The 18,052-nt window shown below is 36.5% G+C and overlaps 1 protein-coding gene across 4 annotated transcripts in view; it reads left to right on the top strand.

The window, feature by feature from the left end:
• LOC149847270 (histone-lysine N-methyltransferase ASHH3-like) overlaps positions 1-16,012 on the top strand; it is a 63,237-nt gene extending 47,225 nt beyond the window's left edge. For 3 of the 4 annotated variants that reach the window (XM_089996885.1, XM_089996883.1, XM_089996886.1), the window contains 4 exons: positions 8,965-9,016; positions 9,155-9,233; positions 15,415-15,607; positions 15,716-16,012. In XM_089996885.1, the coding sequence (XP_089853011.1) occupies positions 8,965-9,016; positions 9,155-9,226 (124 nt within the window). In that variant the 3' untranslated portion in view covers positions 9,227-9,233; positions 15,415-15,607; positions 15,716-16,012. Of the gene's footprint in view, positions 1-8,964; positions 9,017-9,154; positions 9,234-15,414; positions 15,608-15,706 lie in introns of all 4 variants that reach the window. The other variant, XM_089996884.1, reaches the window with a different exon arrangement.
• Positions 16,013-18,052: the final 2,040 nt, after the last annotated feature.

Below are 18,052 nucleotides of genomic sequence, written 5' to 3'. Positions count from 1 at the left end.
AGAGTTGTGATTATTCGTTCCTCTTTGACCTAGTCAATGATAAGAATGAAAATATTCATGAGAACCAAGACATACACGAGGGAAATGAGAATGCGAGTAGAAGTCTTGACAATATAGACCTATCTCACTATAATTTACAAACCTATGCTCGACATACTGAAAGTCACCCACCATGTGCTCTAGAAAGTTACTCCCAAAACCAAGAAGATCTTTCTAGCCTTAGAAAATCCTTAAGAATTTTGAAAGCTCATAGTAGATTTGTATCATCTTAAATGAGTGTAGCTGAGATGCGGATGCTTAGATGGATGTGTGGAAATACAATAAAAGATAAGATTCGGAACGAAGAGATACGTAAGAAGGTAGGTGTTGCACCCATTGAAAATAAGATGCGAGAGAATCGTTTACGGTGGTTTGGACATATTTGGCGAAGGCCTAATGATGCTCCAGTTAGAAGGTTGGAGAAATGGGAAAATATATTAGTTAAAAGAGGTCGGGGTAGGCCTAGGAAGACTTGGATGGAGATGATAGGAAAGGATATGAATGCTTTGAACCTCACCCAGGACATGGCGTTGGATAGAAATGATTGGAGGAAAAGGATTCATGTGGAAGACCCAAAGTGAATTTCTTTTTTGGTTCATATCGCTGACCCCAATTGTTTTGGGATGAAGGCGTAGTTGTTGTTGTTGTTGTTTGTTGTATAGTAGATTTGTATCATATGATTCCTTTGAACAACGGTTTAGATCTTGTCATTCGTATTCCGAACCTCAATCATATCATGAGGCTAAACACCGTCATGAATGGATTAAGACCATGAATGACGAGTTGGAAGCATTAGAAAGAGCAAAAACTTGGGAGATCTAAACATTACCTAAAGAAAGAAAACTATAGAATGCAGATGGGTTTACAAGGTAAAAACCAAGTACGACAGAACATTAGAAAGGTATAAGGCTAGGTTAGTAGCCAAGGGATAAAGTCAAGAATATGAGATTGACTATGATGAGACATTTGCCCCAGTTGCTCGCATGACTACTATTAGAACTTAGAACTCTCGTTGCTACAACATCGATTAAGAAATGACCTATATTTCAAATGGACGTTAAGAATGCCTTTTTAAATGGCATATACATGGATCCCCCTCCTGGCTTGTCTTTAGCACATGAAAAAAACTCTCCGATTACGTAAGGCCTTGTATAGCCTAAAGCAAGCTCCAAAAGCTTGGTATGATGGGTTCAGTGATGTGATGACACAACTTTATTTTAAATCTTGCATTACTGATACTGCATTGTTTGTTAAGTATTTTAATACATGAATGGTGATTTTACTACTGTACACAGACGATATGATAATCATAGGAGATGATAAACAGAGAGTTAACCATATCAAAGATGTGCTTAAAACTAACTTTGACATGACAGATCTTGGTTTTTTACGATATTTTCTTGGAATAGAAGTTGCTTACTCACATCGTGGTTATTTTTTGTCACAGACTAAATATGCAGCGGAGATCATTGAAAGATCAGGACTCTCAGATGAAAAATTTGTCGATACTTCAGAAGTCATAAATGCCAAAATAAAGATAGATGATGGAGAACCCTTGCAAGATCCAACACCCTACAGACTGATGATTGAGGCTTTGTCTTATCTTTTCATTACTCGTCATGATATATCTGTTAAATTATGTACCTTATCACCTAATGTAATATATATATATTTTATATATATAAGGTAATACATATACATATATTAATATATATGTATATGTATCTACTAATTATATATATAAAATATATATATTTCTTCTTATTTAGTCGTAGGGGTAGTTTCGTCTTTTCCTCCATTTTACGCACATTCACTTTTTGAATGTGTTTGTAATTTCTTTTTAGTTTTTCTTTTTCTTTATTTTTCTTTTTCTTTATTTTTCTTTTTTATTTTTTGTACTTAAAGGAACCTTGGGGGGCCCACTCAAATAGACGTTGGGCCCCTCCAACGGTCACATTTGTGACCGTTGGAGGGGCTCCAACGTCTATGAGTGGAGCCCCTCCAAGGCTCCTTTTAGTGTGGTTATAAATAGGGGCTCTCCCCTTGTATTCTCTTATGGCTTTGAGTCAAAGCCCAAGTTCTCAATAAATCGATTCCATTGTTTTTATGCCTTTGTGCATTTGTGAGTTATTTGTGGGTTGTGCTTTTTGTGCACAAGTGTTCTAAAGTGTTCTTATTGTGCTTTCGTGGTGGGTTTAATATCAAGAATATTAAGGTCTTGATATTAGTATCTTATTGGAGATACTTTCACATGGTATCAGAGCCTCGTTGGAAGAAAGAGGATCGTGCATCTCGTCTCTTGTGAAGCACCTCGAAAAACATGCCCTCAAGCTAGTGAAGCATTTACTTCGGGCAATATTTTAGAAGCAACTTTTGTCAAGAAAAGGTTGAAAATCCGTTAAGGTACTTATTATTTTCCATTTTCTCTTGTCTCTAATGGGTGAAAAAGACTCCCATTTCTCCCTTGGGTTTAAACTTAGTGGTTCGAACTACCATGTTTGGGCCGGCAATATGGAAGCCCATATCAAAGGGAAAGGCCTTTGGGGTTACGTTCAAGGCTCCATATCGAAACCCGAACCCAAGCTTTCTATTATAGAGAAAGGGGAAATTAAGATTCTTGAAGGAGAAGATAGACAAAAGGCCTTAGAAGAATATTCCAAAAGGCATGATGAGTGGGAAATGAAGAACTTCAAAATATTGTCTTGGATTTTTTCGTCCGTAGAAACCAAGATCAATGCCAACATCATTAAGTTTAAAAGGGCCTCCGAAGCTTGGTTATACCTTGAAAAAATGTATACGTCAAGGGACTTGTCTCACAAATACTATCTCCAAAAGAAAGCCTTGACTCTTCAACAAAATGATTTATCTATTCGGGAATATTTTGCCGAATTGTCATCTATTTGGGACGAGCTTGCCATGCTCGAACCAAAATGGAGCGGAGAAGCTATTGAATTAAGGCACAAACAACTAGAGGAAGATCGATTTTTCAACTTCCTAAATGGTCTTAGACCCGAATTTGAGCAAATTCGGTCCTCTCTTCTATCGGCTTTCACCTCCCCATCTATTGAAGATGTCATCACCAAGCTAAGTGGTGAGGAAACACGTATGGGGATTAGTAAAAATAACCCAAGCATCCTTGCTACACCTTCTCAAAATGACTATGAAGTGGTTAATGCCGTGTCAAGACCCAGAAATAATTTGAAGACCTACAAACCGCCCATTTCAAAAATCAAGGGCAAAATGATCGATATGGCAAGAGAGATTATAGCAAACTAACTTGCCATTTTTTGTAAAGAACCGGGACATATCAAACCCAATTGTCCCAAATGGAAGAAATTTCTTGCCGCGGCTTTAGCATCCCAATTAGAGGAACGACCTTCAACTTCAAATGAACCTCTTTCGCTTCATCAAATTGTAGATGCTCTTCAACCTCTTCTCAAAGGAGGCATTTCTAGAGCTGCTATGTCATCCTCTTCCTCTCTTGGTAAGACATCTTGGTTACTTGATTCCGGTGCTTCGTTTCATATGACTCCAAGCCATTGTTTTCTTTCTGATTATTCTAAAAATTGTCTTTCATCTTTTGTCTCAACGGCGGATGGAACCCCTCTTGAAATTAAAGGAATGGGCAATTTTGAAAAACAAGACTTCTTTATCCCAAAAATTCGTCTTATACCAAAACTGAACTTAAATTTACTTTCCGTTTCTCAACTCTCGGACTGTGGTTGCGATATAAAATTCTCTTCTAATAAATGTTGGATACAGGATCGCCAGTCCGGGAAATTGATTGGAGAAGGCTCTAGGAGAGGAGACCTCTACTATGTTGATTTTCTTAAAATTTCCAAGAATCAATTTTGTAATGTTGCTCAAAACAAAGATATTCATGTATGGCATAAGAGATTGGGTCATCCCAACATTGTTAAAATCTCTTATTTGCCTTTTATTAAGCATCTTTGTAATGAAAATTTTGTTTGTAATGAGTGTATTCTTGGAAAAATGAGAAGTCTTCATTTTTTTCAAAGATCCATGTTTACAACAAAACCTTTTGAAATTGTTCACTCCGATGTATGGGGTCCGGCTCCGGTGATATCCAAGGGAGGTTTCTCTTACTATGTTATCTTTATGGACGATTTCACGAGGTTTAGTTGGATATATTTTCTTAAACATAAACATGAAGTTTTTTTAACTTTTAAAACATTTCATATGATGGTTTTAAATCAATTCAATGGAAATTTTAAAATTTTTAGAACCGATTTGGGTGGTGAATACCTTTCCAATGAATTCAAAAGCTACCTTGAAAGCTATGGAATTCTCCATCAAAAGTCTTGTCCTAAAACCCCCCAACAAAATGGGTTGGCTGAACGAAAACATAGGCATATTATTGAAACCACACGAACTTTGCTCATTTCCCAAAATATTCTGAAAAAACTTTGGGCGGAGGCCGCTCTTACTTCTGTCTATCTCATAAATAGACTTCCATCTAAAAACTTGAACAAGATTTTCCCATTTGAAAAATTATATGAAAAAGAACCTGATTATAGCAGGTTAAGGGTTTTTGGATGTAAATGTTTTGTCCTTACTGATAAAAATGACAAACTCTCTCCTAAGGCCATTCCTTGTGCCTTTCTTGGTTATTCTGAAACTCATAAAGGTTTTCGCTATTATGATGTTAAGAGTGATAAACTATATGTTTCCAGAAATGTAAGTTTTTTGGAAAATGTTAGTGGTTTTGAAAAACTTGAAACCAATGACGAGAATATAGACTATTTTTTTCTGTTTGATTTATTAACTGAAGATGATGATACTAGTGATGATGAAACAAATCAAAATGACTTGAATAATAATGAGACTCATTCTGATCAACATATCAATGAAGAACATAGAGATCCTATAACCTACTCTCATAGAGATAGGAATACTTTTAGAAGTGCTCTCGAAAGATATGATAGTGAATCTACCCCTTCAAGTGAAGGAAATCTTCGTAGGACCGAAAGATCAAGAAGACTCCCTTTTAGGTTCATCTCATATGAGTCATTTTCACCAAAATATAGAGTCTGTCTAAGCGCCATTCACTCATACATAGAACCTAGGGATTTCGAGGAAGCACGAAAATGCCCGGAATGGATAGTCGCCATGAATAATGAACTTGAAGCCCTAAAGAAATTATCAAAGACCTGGGAGTTTCAAGACCTTCCTAAAGACAAGAAAGCTATAGGGTGTAGATGGGTTTTTAAAGTCAAAACTAAGAGTGATGGGTCTCTTGAGAGATATAAGGCCCACTTAGTTGCAAAAGGATATGGTCAAAAATATGGGATTGATTATGAGGAGACTTTTGCCCCCGTTGCTCGGATGGTCACCGTCCGATGTCTTATAACCGTTGCTTCAATCAATAAATGGAACATCTATCAGATGGATGTTAAGAATGTTTTTTTAAACGGAGACCTAAACGAAGAAGTATATATGGATGCTCCTCCTGGAATGGAGTATCCTAAAGGAAAATTGCTTCGTCTTCGGAAAGCACTTTATGGTTTGAAACAAGCTCCCAAGGCTTGGTATGATAGGTTTAACTCCGTTATGTTAGAAAATAATTTCTCATCCTGCTTTGCTGATACTGCTTTGTTTGTTAGAAAATCTAATGCAGGGATTGTTATTCTACTACTTTATGTGGATGACATGCTTATAACTGGGAGCGATTCTAAAGGGATTAAAAGCATAAAATCTATTTTAAAGGATAAGTTTGAAATGTCTGACTTAGGCTTCTTAACTTACTTTTTGGGTATTGAGGTAGCTTACTCTCATAGAGGATATTTTTTGTCTCAAACTAAGCTTGCATCTGAGATTATTGACAGGTCAGGTATTACAGATGATAAAATTTGTGAAACTCCTGCTATAGTAGGAGCTAAAATGAAGATTGATGATGGTGTTCCTCTCTCTGATCCTACTTCGTACAGGCAATTAGTAGGATCGTTGATGTACCTAAGTATCACCAGACCAGATATCTCACATGCGGTGCATACGGCAAGTCAGTTTCAGCATGCACCAACTTCTGTTTACATGGGTGCTATCTTACGTGTCGTAAGATACCTAAAGCACACTATTAATAAGGGAGTTTTTCTGTCTTCTTCTTCTGAGTTGAGATTAATTGCTTATACTGACTCTGATTGGGGAGGTGACCCAAATAACCGTCACTCCACCACTGGTTTTTGTGTATTCTTAAGAGACTCATTAATCTCATGGAGATGTAAGAAGCAGCAAAAGGTGTCTTTATCCTCAACTGAAGCAGAATATCGAGCCATGGCGACTACTACCATGAAAATCGTTTGGATTCATCAGTTGTTGGAAGACATGGGGATCACTATTGAAGGGCCTACCAAGCTTTGCTGTGACAACAAAAGCGCGATTTATATTGCTAAAAATCACACCTTTCATGAGCGGACCAAACACATAGAGATGGATTGTCACTACGTTCGGGAGGCGTACCTCAAAGGAATCATTGACCTTCCATATGTCACGTCCGAATATCAATTGGCGGATTTCTTCACCAAAGCCTTGTGTGCTCCGCGTTTCAACTTTCTTCTTAGCAAACTCTCGGTCATCCTGCCCTAAGTTTGAGGGGGGGTGTTAAATTATGTACCTTATCACCTAATGTAATATATATATATATATATATATTTTTTATATATAAGGTAATACATATACATATATTAATACATATGTATATGTATCTACTTATTATATATATAATATATATTTCTTCTTATTTAGTCGTAGGGGTAGTTTCGTCTTTTCCTCCATTTTACGCACATTCACTTTTTGAATGTGTTTGTAATTTCTTTTTAGTTTTTCTTTTTCTTTATTTTTCTTTTTTATTTTTTGTACTTAAAGGAACCTTGGGGGGCCCACTCAAATAGACGTTGGGCCCCTCCAACGATCACATTTGTGACCGTTGGAGGGGATCCAACGTCTATGAGTGGAGCCCCTCCAAGGCTCCTTTTAGTGTGGTTATAAATAGGGGCTCTCCCTTGTATTCTCTTATGGCTTTGAGTCAAAGCCCAAGTTCTCAATAAATCGATTCCATTGTTTTTATGCCTTTGTGCATTTGTGAGTTATTTGTGGGTTGTGCTTTTTGTGCACAAGTGTTCTAAAGTGTTCTTATATTGTGCTTTCGTGGTGGGTTTAATATCAAGAATATTAAGGTCTTGATATTAGTATCTTATTGGAGATACTTTCACAATATCTCATGCTATTCATTTTGCTAGTCAATTTCAGCATACTCCCACTACGGTGCATATGAGTGTTGTAATGAGAATTGTTAGATATATTAAAAAATCTATTAATTTTGGTATGCTTTTATCATCCTTCTCTTCATTAGAAGTCATTGCCTGTTTTGATTCTGATTGGAGATGGGATGTCAATGATAGGCGCTCAATCACTTGGTTATGTGTATTTGTAGGTGACTCTTTAATTTCATGGCGATGTAAAAAGCAGCAGAAGGTGTCACTCTCCTCCACTGAAGTTGAGTATCGTGCTATGACAACTACTGCGTCTGAATTAGTATTGCTGAGACTTCTTGAAGACATGGGGGTTCACATTGCAGAACCTTCAAAATTGTGTTGTGACAACAAGAGCGCTATATACATTGCAAGCAATCATACATTTCACGAGAGGACGAAACACATTGAGATGGATTGCCACTACGTTCGTGAAGAATTCCTGTGGAAGACTATCACCTTGCCCTATGTTTCATCCGAATATCAACTAACGGATTTCTTTACCAAAGTGCTACCGTCACCCAGATTCCACTTCTTACTTGGCAAACTCTTGGTTGCTGGACCATGAGTTTGAGGGGTGGTGGTAAGATGTACATATATATACATATGTGTATGTGTATATGTATACATATACATATATGTATATATAAATTTCTGTAAACCGAAATACCCATAGAGGGTATTTTGGTCTTTTCAATGTAATAAGCGTCAGCCCACTAGGGGCTGACAACCTGTTTTTTCTGTCTTTTTTTACTGTTCCTTTTTGCAGCTTTTTACTGTAGTTTTTTCTGCTTTTTGGGAGCAGCTCCAAAGTAGCTGTTGTTGCTGCTCCTAACGGTTATAATTCTAACTGTTGGGAGCAGCCCAACAGCCACTTTGGGCTGCCCGACCTTGTGGTGTTTATAGTATAAATAGGCCACTAGTGGCCATGTATTCTTTAACACTCTTATGAGTGATTATATGCAATAACAACATTTGTTAAAACCCTTGTGTGGGTGGTTCGTTGATTCAATCAAGCATTTCACTTGATTGAAGGAGTGTTCTTGCATGTGTTTTGGATTCTATCCATTTTGTTACATTTTGCGGTATATATTGGGAGATTTCACAGGATTTCCCATATTGGGAATTGTGATCACCCACAGCCCTCTCTCATGTTGCTTGTTCTTCCTCTGTTGCACAAGTTTTGGTGTAACCCAAGAGCTTTGATAGGATCTTTGATAGGTGCACATATGTAATTGATAACAAAAATGGTAAGATGCAAACAAAGCAATAAATAAGCTGCATCTTGTGAATATGCAAGTAACTCTTCCAAAACTGCCTTGGTATCATTCCTTGCTCATTTGTTAGCAAGCTCTTTTATTCAACACGCTTACATATTTGACAATGGTATTAGGCTCTTTTATTCAGCATACTTAACATATTTGACATAGGTCTTCTGTATCTTTTAAAAAGTTTGCGCATTTGTTTGATGAATAAAATATACGACAACCATCGAAAGCGTAGCTATTATTTTAACTGTTTTTATTCTTGTTATAACTTTTATTTAATAGTAGAGGATTTTATTTCTATAGTTCTTGCAAAATGTCCTTTTCTGTTTCATTTACCAATCTTGTTTTCACATTACATTTTTTTAACTGATGTACCTTGGAAATTGCAGGTTCTATAAGGGGAAAATATCATCCTATAATGCAAAGGAGAAAAAACACACAGTTAGTGATGCATATCCATTTATGGATATCTGACCTTGGTTTTGTTGCTAGCTGCACTCCTGCACCAGTGTTGTATTTGTTGCTTACTCTGTGTGGTTGTGGAAAAAATAATGCCTCAGTACCTAATTTTTCTTGCAGATACTGTATGATGATGGAGATATAGAGGTTTTAGACATGCGAAAAGAGCGGTGGGATTTTGTTTATGCGTGATCTGCAGGTATGCTGGTGAATTCATCTAGATAAACACTTGTAACAGACAAAACAAATAATATATATTATAACATTGTTATGATAATTGATTGTCTACGGTTTTACTTTAGTTATTGTTACTGCTAATAAACTGTTAGAAGACTTTTGAATTTATGGATTAATTTTGATGCCAAAGAAATTTGGCAGACACTGAGAGTACTGTGGTAATTTTGTGCACGTGAAGTTCATGAGATCTCAAAAATTGCTTTTTCTTTGTGGCTGTGCTGTGAATACTCCCATAAAATATTAACCTGAAACTTCAAATGCGAGTGTTTTTAAATGGATACAACTATTTTTATAAAGTTTTCAATAGGACTTACATATAAGGGGATACGGGACAGGATTCAACATGGAGTAACCTTGTGACATAGCCTATGGTACTTTGGAAATTAAATAAATAGTTAAGGGTGCATTTGGAAAGTTGCTGTCCCTCTGGATGGTGGATAACTGCTTTCTTGCTTATTCTTAAGATGAAATAGCGGTATTAATGAAAAGATTTTTCTTTAGTTGCTTTCATCTATCCGTGATGGTTTAAGGTATGTTGGTCATGTTTTTCTGCCATGGTATTACCGTCTTCTGTTTATTTCTTCAATATCAATATATTATATTGTTCCAGAAAGGACAAGAAAATGTGATTGTATGCAAATGACGGAGCCAGCTTGTGTAGTTTGGATAAAAATATTCCTGTATTATTCACTTTTTCATAATATTAAATATATACATTTCTTCATTATGCCTAGTGCAGTATGTTTAGGTTCTTGTAGCTGGTTTGGTTGGATATCCGACCAACCCGAACCCTTTGTTGGTTTGGTTAAAAATCTAAATCTGATTGAGAGATCAGGTCAGACTGGGTTTTGCATGGCAGAATCAGGCCGGATTCGGTTTTTTACCAAGATCCAATTGGATTCTCATATGTCTAAATGAAAATTGCAACCTTGAGGCTCGCACTCACTAACACTGCTCGATGTAGCAATCCAACCAGCTGATTGCTTTCCACACGTGTGCAGATTTTATGGAAAGATTTTTTACATAAACTTCAATGGGGGACCCGACCCAGACCGCATCTTCAACAGGACCCTGGGTTGGATTCAGTTATTTCCTTCACATTCAATGTCAGATTCAGTTTTAGTTCTTCCTTTTTCTAGTTCGAATCCGACTCCGATTAATAGGATTTGGTAAAAAGCATCTGTTCCACTTCTGACATCTCAGATATTTCATAAAAAGGGCTCTCTCTATAGACACACAATCACCAACCCTTGCATGAATAGCCAAGGACCCAATAAGTCCAACATGGATTCCTTTGGACATGTCAATTTGGCAAATAAGTCCATAGTTAAATGGATGGATATGTCATATACTTTAACTGGCAGTTCGTTCTGTCAATTCCCCAAGACCCAAATAACTCGATCTTCGCCCTTGAACTAGAACTTACAGGAATAGTTTTTATCCAAGACTTTCCAACTCCCTCAAACAGCAGTTATTCATGAGTGACTACTCAGAGAAGAGCTCTTACCTATCCTTCTTCAGCAGGAGGAAAATGTATATATATATATATATATATATATATATATATATATATACAGAGAGAGAGAGAGAGAGGTTCCTCCTATTGATTCGAGGGTGTGGACATTGTCATTTTTTCAGTACTTTATTCAGAATCTGACCTTACAGGTGATCTACATGGTTTGTTTAGTAAAAATTGGTTTTTGAATCATCCGATTATGACATGTGAGCTAATTTTTAACTACAAAATCAATGGCCCAAAATTTTATAAATTTTGAAGCTCATAAAATCATATTGTTTCGTCTAAAAAGCATGATCCAACAGCTGATTTTTTGCAAATAGATTATGCTGAATACATCTGTTGGGTCTGATTTATCAAGCATGCCTTGAAACAATGAAAACCACTTCCGTTCACACCTCTTGGATGATTAGGAGGAATCAATTCCTCTCTCTCTCTCTCTCTCTCTCTCTCTATATATATATATATATATATATATATATATATATAGGGTAAATATTTGGTGCTACTGAAGGCATAGAACTGTTAAGTATAAATCACCTTCTTTTCATATTTTTTTCTAGATTGGGCCTTATGGGTGTGTTCGAACTACAAGGCTTGTTTTGTAGAAAATGTGTTTGAATCAGAGTTACCGGAAGCTTCTTAGGTAGGTGGGAAGCATGCTTCCCAGAAACTCACTTTGGAAGCGTGATACTCCTCACTATTGAAACTTCATGGGAATCTCGATTCCCCCATGCTTCTTCTATGCTTCCCACATGCATTGTCCATGCTTCTTATATGTTTTTCTCACGTTTCTTTTCATGTTTTTCATGTGCTTCCTCTTATGCTTCCACTCACTTTCCATGTGCTTTTTGTGAATTGGAAACCGTCATTGTTAGATTTTAACAAAAATTTAGTTATTTTACTGAAAAATCATGAATATAAAAATAATCAACTTTATTTTAGTTTTTATTTGCTTGTTCGATTCTTATTCAGTTCTCATATTGCTGCCTTTTTGAATTCCTGTTTTGCTTTCAAATTGATACTTCGCTTCTCGCTTATAAATTTTAAAATGCCTTGTCTCTCGCTTATGCTTTCCGTGTCGTTTCCTGCTTTCGCTCCCTAGTCTAGAAACCTTGGTTTGAATCGTGTGATTATGACATGTCAGCAGTTTTTTTAAGGGCTTCAAAAAATTAGCGTCCCACAATGCACTAAAATTTCATGATTCAAAAATTCATAGTTTTAAATGGAAATAACATGATCCAAGGTATAATCCTTAGCAACCAAACTGTAGCTTGATAGTTCTGTCTTCAATAACACCAAATATTAACCCTATATATATATGTTTGCTACATTCGTTTGTACATACAATGTAGTACAAAACTCCTTTTTTTCAATTTTTTTTGCAATTTTTTTGTGGATCTGACCTTATAGATGTGATTTACATTGCATGTTTAGTAGCAAATAGGTTTTAGAACATGTATCACAGCATGTAATGTAAGCAGGTTTTCCAAGGGCTTAAAGAATCAACGGCCCACAATTTGCCCAAATTTTCAAGAATCAAAAGATCATATTTTTACATTGAAAAAGTATGAACCATGGTGTGTTTCCTAGCAAACAAAACATACTGTAACACATTTGTGAGGTCAGAGTAGATGCAACTTATATCTAAAAGGTGCTGAATAGATTATGTCTAGGTTTTGGACCCGAACCAACCCCTTTTGTCCATTTATGATCCAGTTAGCTTTTAGTCAATGATGAAGATAGAAAGTGTATAAGGTTAGTTATATACTTATTTATTGATTGTTAGTTGACTTATATCTTTGATGTCCTTTAGATTTTCGATTCATGATTGTCAATCTGTTGGCTTTATACAAAGTATTTTGTAAACCTTAGCAGAGTATACCAGGCATCCGTACCCATGTTATACCTGTATTGGCATGGTATAACATGGGTACGGATGCCTGGTAGTACCCACATTTCATAGGTCGGGCGATAGTTGCGGGGTTTGTGTACTAGCTTGCTCCTTCTGAGTCACAACTGAAGACATCCAGTCGATCCGAGTTTCTGGAGCTTATTTGGGCTCCTTGTGCGCCAAACCACCTGGCACTTAAACAAGAATTCTGGTGGCCTTAATACTGACTGATCAAAGATTGTTTTGTAATGTTTGCTGGTATTTTTCCCTTCTTTCACATCATATTTAAGTTCATCCTGCTGGTGGTTCTGTGTGTGCATTTGTTCGTCCGTTCTTTTACTGTTTCAGGGTACTTATTACCTTTAGTTATATGTGATTGGTTCTGAAAACCTGTAATCATTTCAGCGAGAGGTATTTGTCAATGGCTGACTATATTACAACTAATTATCTTCATCATGTAGTTCTTTTTGAGTTCTGTATTCCTTGGTCTCTTGCATTAACTGTTAAATTTTTTTCTAAGTATTCTTTTATGCATGTCAACATTGGCACATGGATTTAGGGACATGACCTTAAATTGAAGTAATAATCATGGATTATAATATGAAAGAAAAGAGGAAATGTTTCCTTTGGATGTCTTAAAAGTCATTGTTAGATCTCCAACTGCCATCAACATCTTGATGAAAAAGGGTGCAGAAGAATCCTGAAGAATATGGGAAATCTATAATGGGGGTGCATCATAATGAAAAGAAAAAGGAAAAAAAAGAAAAACTAGTGCAGGGATCCTCACAGATGTTATGTTAGCAATCATTGGCAGAGTTATTTTCCTCAACATAAAATGTTTTATTACTCTTATTTTATGAGAGCAGCAATTTTGGTCTATGTTTTTCTTTTTTCACCTTTTCCTTGCCTTGAAACTGCATATTATTCTCACATTCTCTGATATGACCATGTGTGGCACCATCTATATTACCTGGACACGGCAAAACAGGCCACGTACCCATGTCGACACTGCCCGACATGTGTACGGGACTACGGGTACTAGGTGTGGCACAGATACGTGGGCCTGTGGGTTGGGTCGGGTCCAACTAAGACTCAACCCAAAATCCACACTCGTTTTTTTTTTCCACATGTGGTAAATAGTTGGATCTGGTAAAAGATTTCTAAAATCAAATCATCTAAAGTTATGAAATCGTGACAAGGCATTTTACATGTTAAAATTGGAACCTGTTTGGAACTTTGGATGTTGATTTGGCTGGGAATCTCCCAATCTCTACCTTCTTCTTCGTTGTCTTCTCGTTCTCCTTCGTGGAGAGAGAGAGAGAGAGAGAGAGAGAGAGAGAGAGAGAGAGAGAGAGAGAGAGAGAGAGACCCCTTTCCCTTTATATAAAAACTTTTCATTCCCCTTCTATTTTTTTGAAAATTACACATATAGACCTTGTTTTTTAAATTTTCATTTCCATCTCCTTTTTTCTAAAATTACACATACAGACCTTTTTTTAAATTTTTTTAATATAGACCTTGATATGGATCCACATATGAACTAGACCCAAACCATATATATATATATATATATATATATACAGAGAGAGAGAGAGAGATGAACATATTAGGCCCCACTTCTCGTTCTGCCCCATAGTTTTGAAGTGTTCTATGATAGATCTGAATCGTTAGATGTGTTTAGCGTGCTCGATTTAGTGGGAATCGTCTCTTGGATCATGTTTTTTCGATGAGAAAATATATTTTTATGAGCCGGGAAAAGATACCTTCATAGCCATTGATTTTGGTTCACCAGAAAAACCTGTATACAGGTCAGATTTCGGTGATCCAAATGCTGGTTCCCACTAAACAAAACCTATGGATCACATCTATGGTGTTAGATGTAAGAAAAAATACCAAAAACATGCGATTTTGAGGGGGCAGAATGAGAAAGTGTGCAGAACCAGCGCATTACTCTCTCTCTCTCTCTCTCTCTCTCTCTCTCTCTCTATATATATATATATATATATATATATATATATATATATATATATATATATATATATATATATATATATATATAGCGGTGTCCCTGTACCCTCAGTTTTTTAAATTGCCATGTCATACCATCCGTACAGGGCACCAGATTATGCCATTTGATTCTGCAGGTGTGTCTACTTCCTATAGCATGACTGCATGACTGGGTTATCTTTGGTGCATCCACCATTATGGTCAAACTAGCATTTTTTTATGTAGGAGATTGTTTATTTCTTTTCTTGGTGTGTTAGAAAGCGTCTTTAGAGTTCAAAATACTAACTTGAAAAGACATTACCAATAGAACAGACAAAAATGCATTTATAACTAGATGCAATTTTTGCCAATCATGTAACTTACAGTGTCAAAAATGTCAGGTACTACAAAATTGGTATCCAGCATTTTCTCCTATTTTACAAAGATAAACATGATGTTATGAAGTTTTTGGTAGTAATGTCTACTGGGAGGAATTTGTATAAGCAATGATGAGTACTTGTATTGTAAGATGAATTGCTTCACGTTTTTTGTCCATTCATATTTTGTATGCTGGATTTACCATAGTGATCAAAGAAGATGCTCAATTTGGGTCTCGGTGGTAGATGAGAAGTCTTGTTAAATTGCCATGCCTGGTTTACCTGCATTCTATTGGATATTCCTATTAGTGTGACCTGATAACATTCTCAGTTTTTGCAAGTCACTCAACTATTTTTTCATTGTATGCAGTGTGCTTCAGTAGCTTTAAAATCTGGTCTTCAACATGTGCTATCAGCCAAGAACTATCAATAGTTCTCTCTGCAAACAAGATTCCAATTTTTTCCCATTTTCATAGTCTGGTATATTAGATGCGGTTTGGAAACACTATTATTGACCATGCGCTAAGCAAGCAAAAAGTTGTGATTTGTACCATGTAGTCGAGGTATGCTTGTTTTGCAGCTGTCTGAACCATGGTTACTTTTGCACTTGATGTTGCTTAAAAAGAAAGGAAGAAAGCAATATTTATTTAACTAGTTTTTAGTTTTTGCAGGTGTAACTAATTGCAACTTGTAGCATAGCATTGTAAGCAATATGATTCGAACCCATTTTTTCGCACTGGCATGGCAAACGGGAGAGATGTTCGCTATTCATGGTTTTTCTTGATGATTCTAACTAACAGTTCCAAATGTTTGTATGGAATGTTGTATGATTATGCTCATGTTTCTTATGCATGTTTCACCATGTGCAAACTGATGTGTTACGAGTGTAAGCTAATGTAGTTTGTGTCAGATGAACATTTGTTCTGTAAAAAGATCCTTAACCGGGGAATGGATTATAATGGGCCTCCTATACAAATCTTTTGCTACTAATATCTTTTTGACAAACAGGGATCCTTTTTGTTTTGTTTTTTGTTGTGCTTTTTTTTTAATCGAATAGAATTCATGCATAAGTGGTGAGACAACTGACAGGCACTGAAATGCAATCAACAACTGAAGCTTAGCTATTTGGTGAGCACCCTGATCTTAAATTGGTTCGATCCAACCCTAGTAAGACCCCTTCTTTGACATCTAGGCTCTGTTTGGGTCCAGACCAGGCCTAATTCTTGTTTAATCTGGGTGTTCGTTTGGGGAACTTTCTCGGTTTCATTAGGTAAAAATCTCAGTCGATAAAGGAAATATGCCAATCCTTTTTAGCCAATTTTGGTTTAATTACTTATAGTTGAGTGGCTTAGGGTGTCTATCTTTCAATGCTTCAGTTCTCAAATCCGAGGGATCAGATTTAAGAATTGAGGATCTCTGACTCGACCTCCAGGTTGGCCAAAGAAAAGTGAATTATGTGTGACATCTTAGGATATGTGATGCATCGCTTGAATGCCTTGAATGTAGGTGTTGGCGCTGCACATCAGTGGCTACCCATGCTGCATCAGATCCTTAGAACTGTTTTTTTTTTTTTTGAAAGGCACAGATCCTCGGAACTGTGGTCAAATGCTTGTGATGGAAAATGTTGTCTTGTCCCGGTCTATTTCTGGACATTTTTGTTAGGGTTTGCTGGTCCACATGTGATACCATCAAATTTGGTTTGGAGTCGTGATTCCGAATCACATGAGGCTCCTAGTGATTCTGATTCTCAATTAAATGTGAATGCAACTCTAATTTGTAAAGGCACATGAGAGTCCATTTCTTGCATTCATTCTTTCATGATACTCAACGAAGTATGCCATTAGACTATAGTAAGTTGGTTCAGCTTCTCAATTTCATTAGGCTCTTCTTGGTTTTGACCTGCCACAACCAATTTATGCTCCCATGAATGTGCTCCTCTGCTTGCATCAGCAAGTTGCATGTTTTGATATACAGAATGCCATTCTATGAAACCGGTCTCCTGCTTGATGGTGCTGCCGTATGAGGCTAGGTGGTTCTTTTTTCTTGGATGTTTCTCTTTGGATATAGAACGCTCTTAAAATCAAAGAAAATGCATTTGGAGTCCCTCCTTTTCTCAAAGGACATTTTAGGACCCAACTTTTATATTGAAACTGTCAAATAGAAATTTGAAGTTAATATTATGATTATAATCAAAGTCTCATTTCGCTCTGTTAGTTAAACTCATGTTTTTGTCAATTTAACTTGGGTTTGTCATTAACTCAAGTCAAAATTTGAGGGTCCCATGACAACTTTTTTTGCTTATCTCAAATTTGGTGTGCTTTTGATTATTGCTAAGAAGGTTAGTGTTTTTTTGAGTGAAATAGTAAATTGCAACCATCGGGGGCTGGCTCCACTTGTCTGGCAGGAGCAGTTACTTCCTGTCACCTTGTGTTGGGACGTTGCAAGCTCAAATCCCAATGGTATAGTTGTATAACTGGCAGATGTCTGCCTAACCCCAGCTTTCTCTGTCAAAAAAAAAAATAGTAAATTGCAGCGAAGATTTGATGCCCACCTTGTCAAAAGGAAATTTTGGGCAACTTTAGGCACGTTTGCATCCCGAGGAAGAGGGTTCTGAGGAGTCCTGTTCTGCTGAAGGGGACTCAGAACAACACCACACGGGAAAGGTTACCGTGGAAAGGGGGTGGTTCCCTTTGAAATGGGGCACCCTTTCTGCTAGGAAAGGGAAACCCTCATTTGCATGGTTTCTGTAGCATGCAAACGGGCATTTCAGCAAAAACGGCTTGGTTTCTGTAGCATGCAAACGTGCCCTTAACTGTAACAAAATTTATGTGTGCTTTTAGCAATGTCTTAAACTTAAGTCATCTCTACTAATTTTTCATATTTTAAAAAATATCGTAGGACAAGATTTAAAAAAATAACTTATAAACTTTATACAATTTAAATACTACAAAAAATATTATCAATCGAGTATGACATATCCACATATAATTACAATTAAGTATAAAATT

The sequence above is a fragment of the Nuphar pumila genome, chromosome 2 (genome assembly GCF_984573655.1).
Source record: "Nuphar pumila chromosome 2, dmNupPumi1.hap1.1, whole genome shotgun sequence".
NCBI classification, from domain to species: Eukaryota; Viridiplantae; Streptophyta; class Magnoliopsida; order Nymphaeales; family Nymphaeaceae; genus Nuphar; species Nuphar pumila.
The sequence above is the reverse complement of the archived record's forward strand: the minus strand, read 5'-3'. Positions and strand labels throughout refer to the sequence as shown.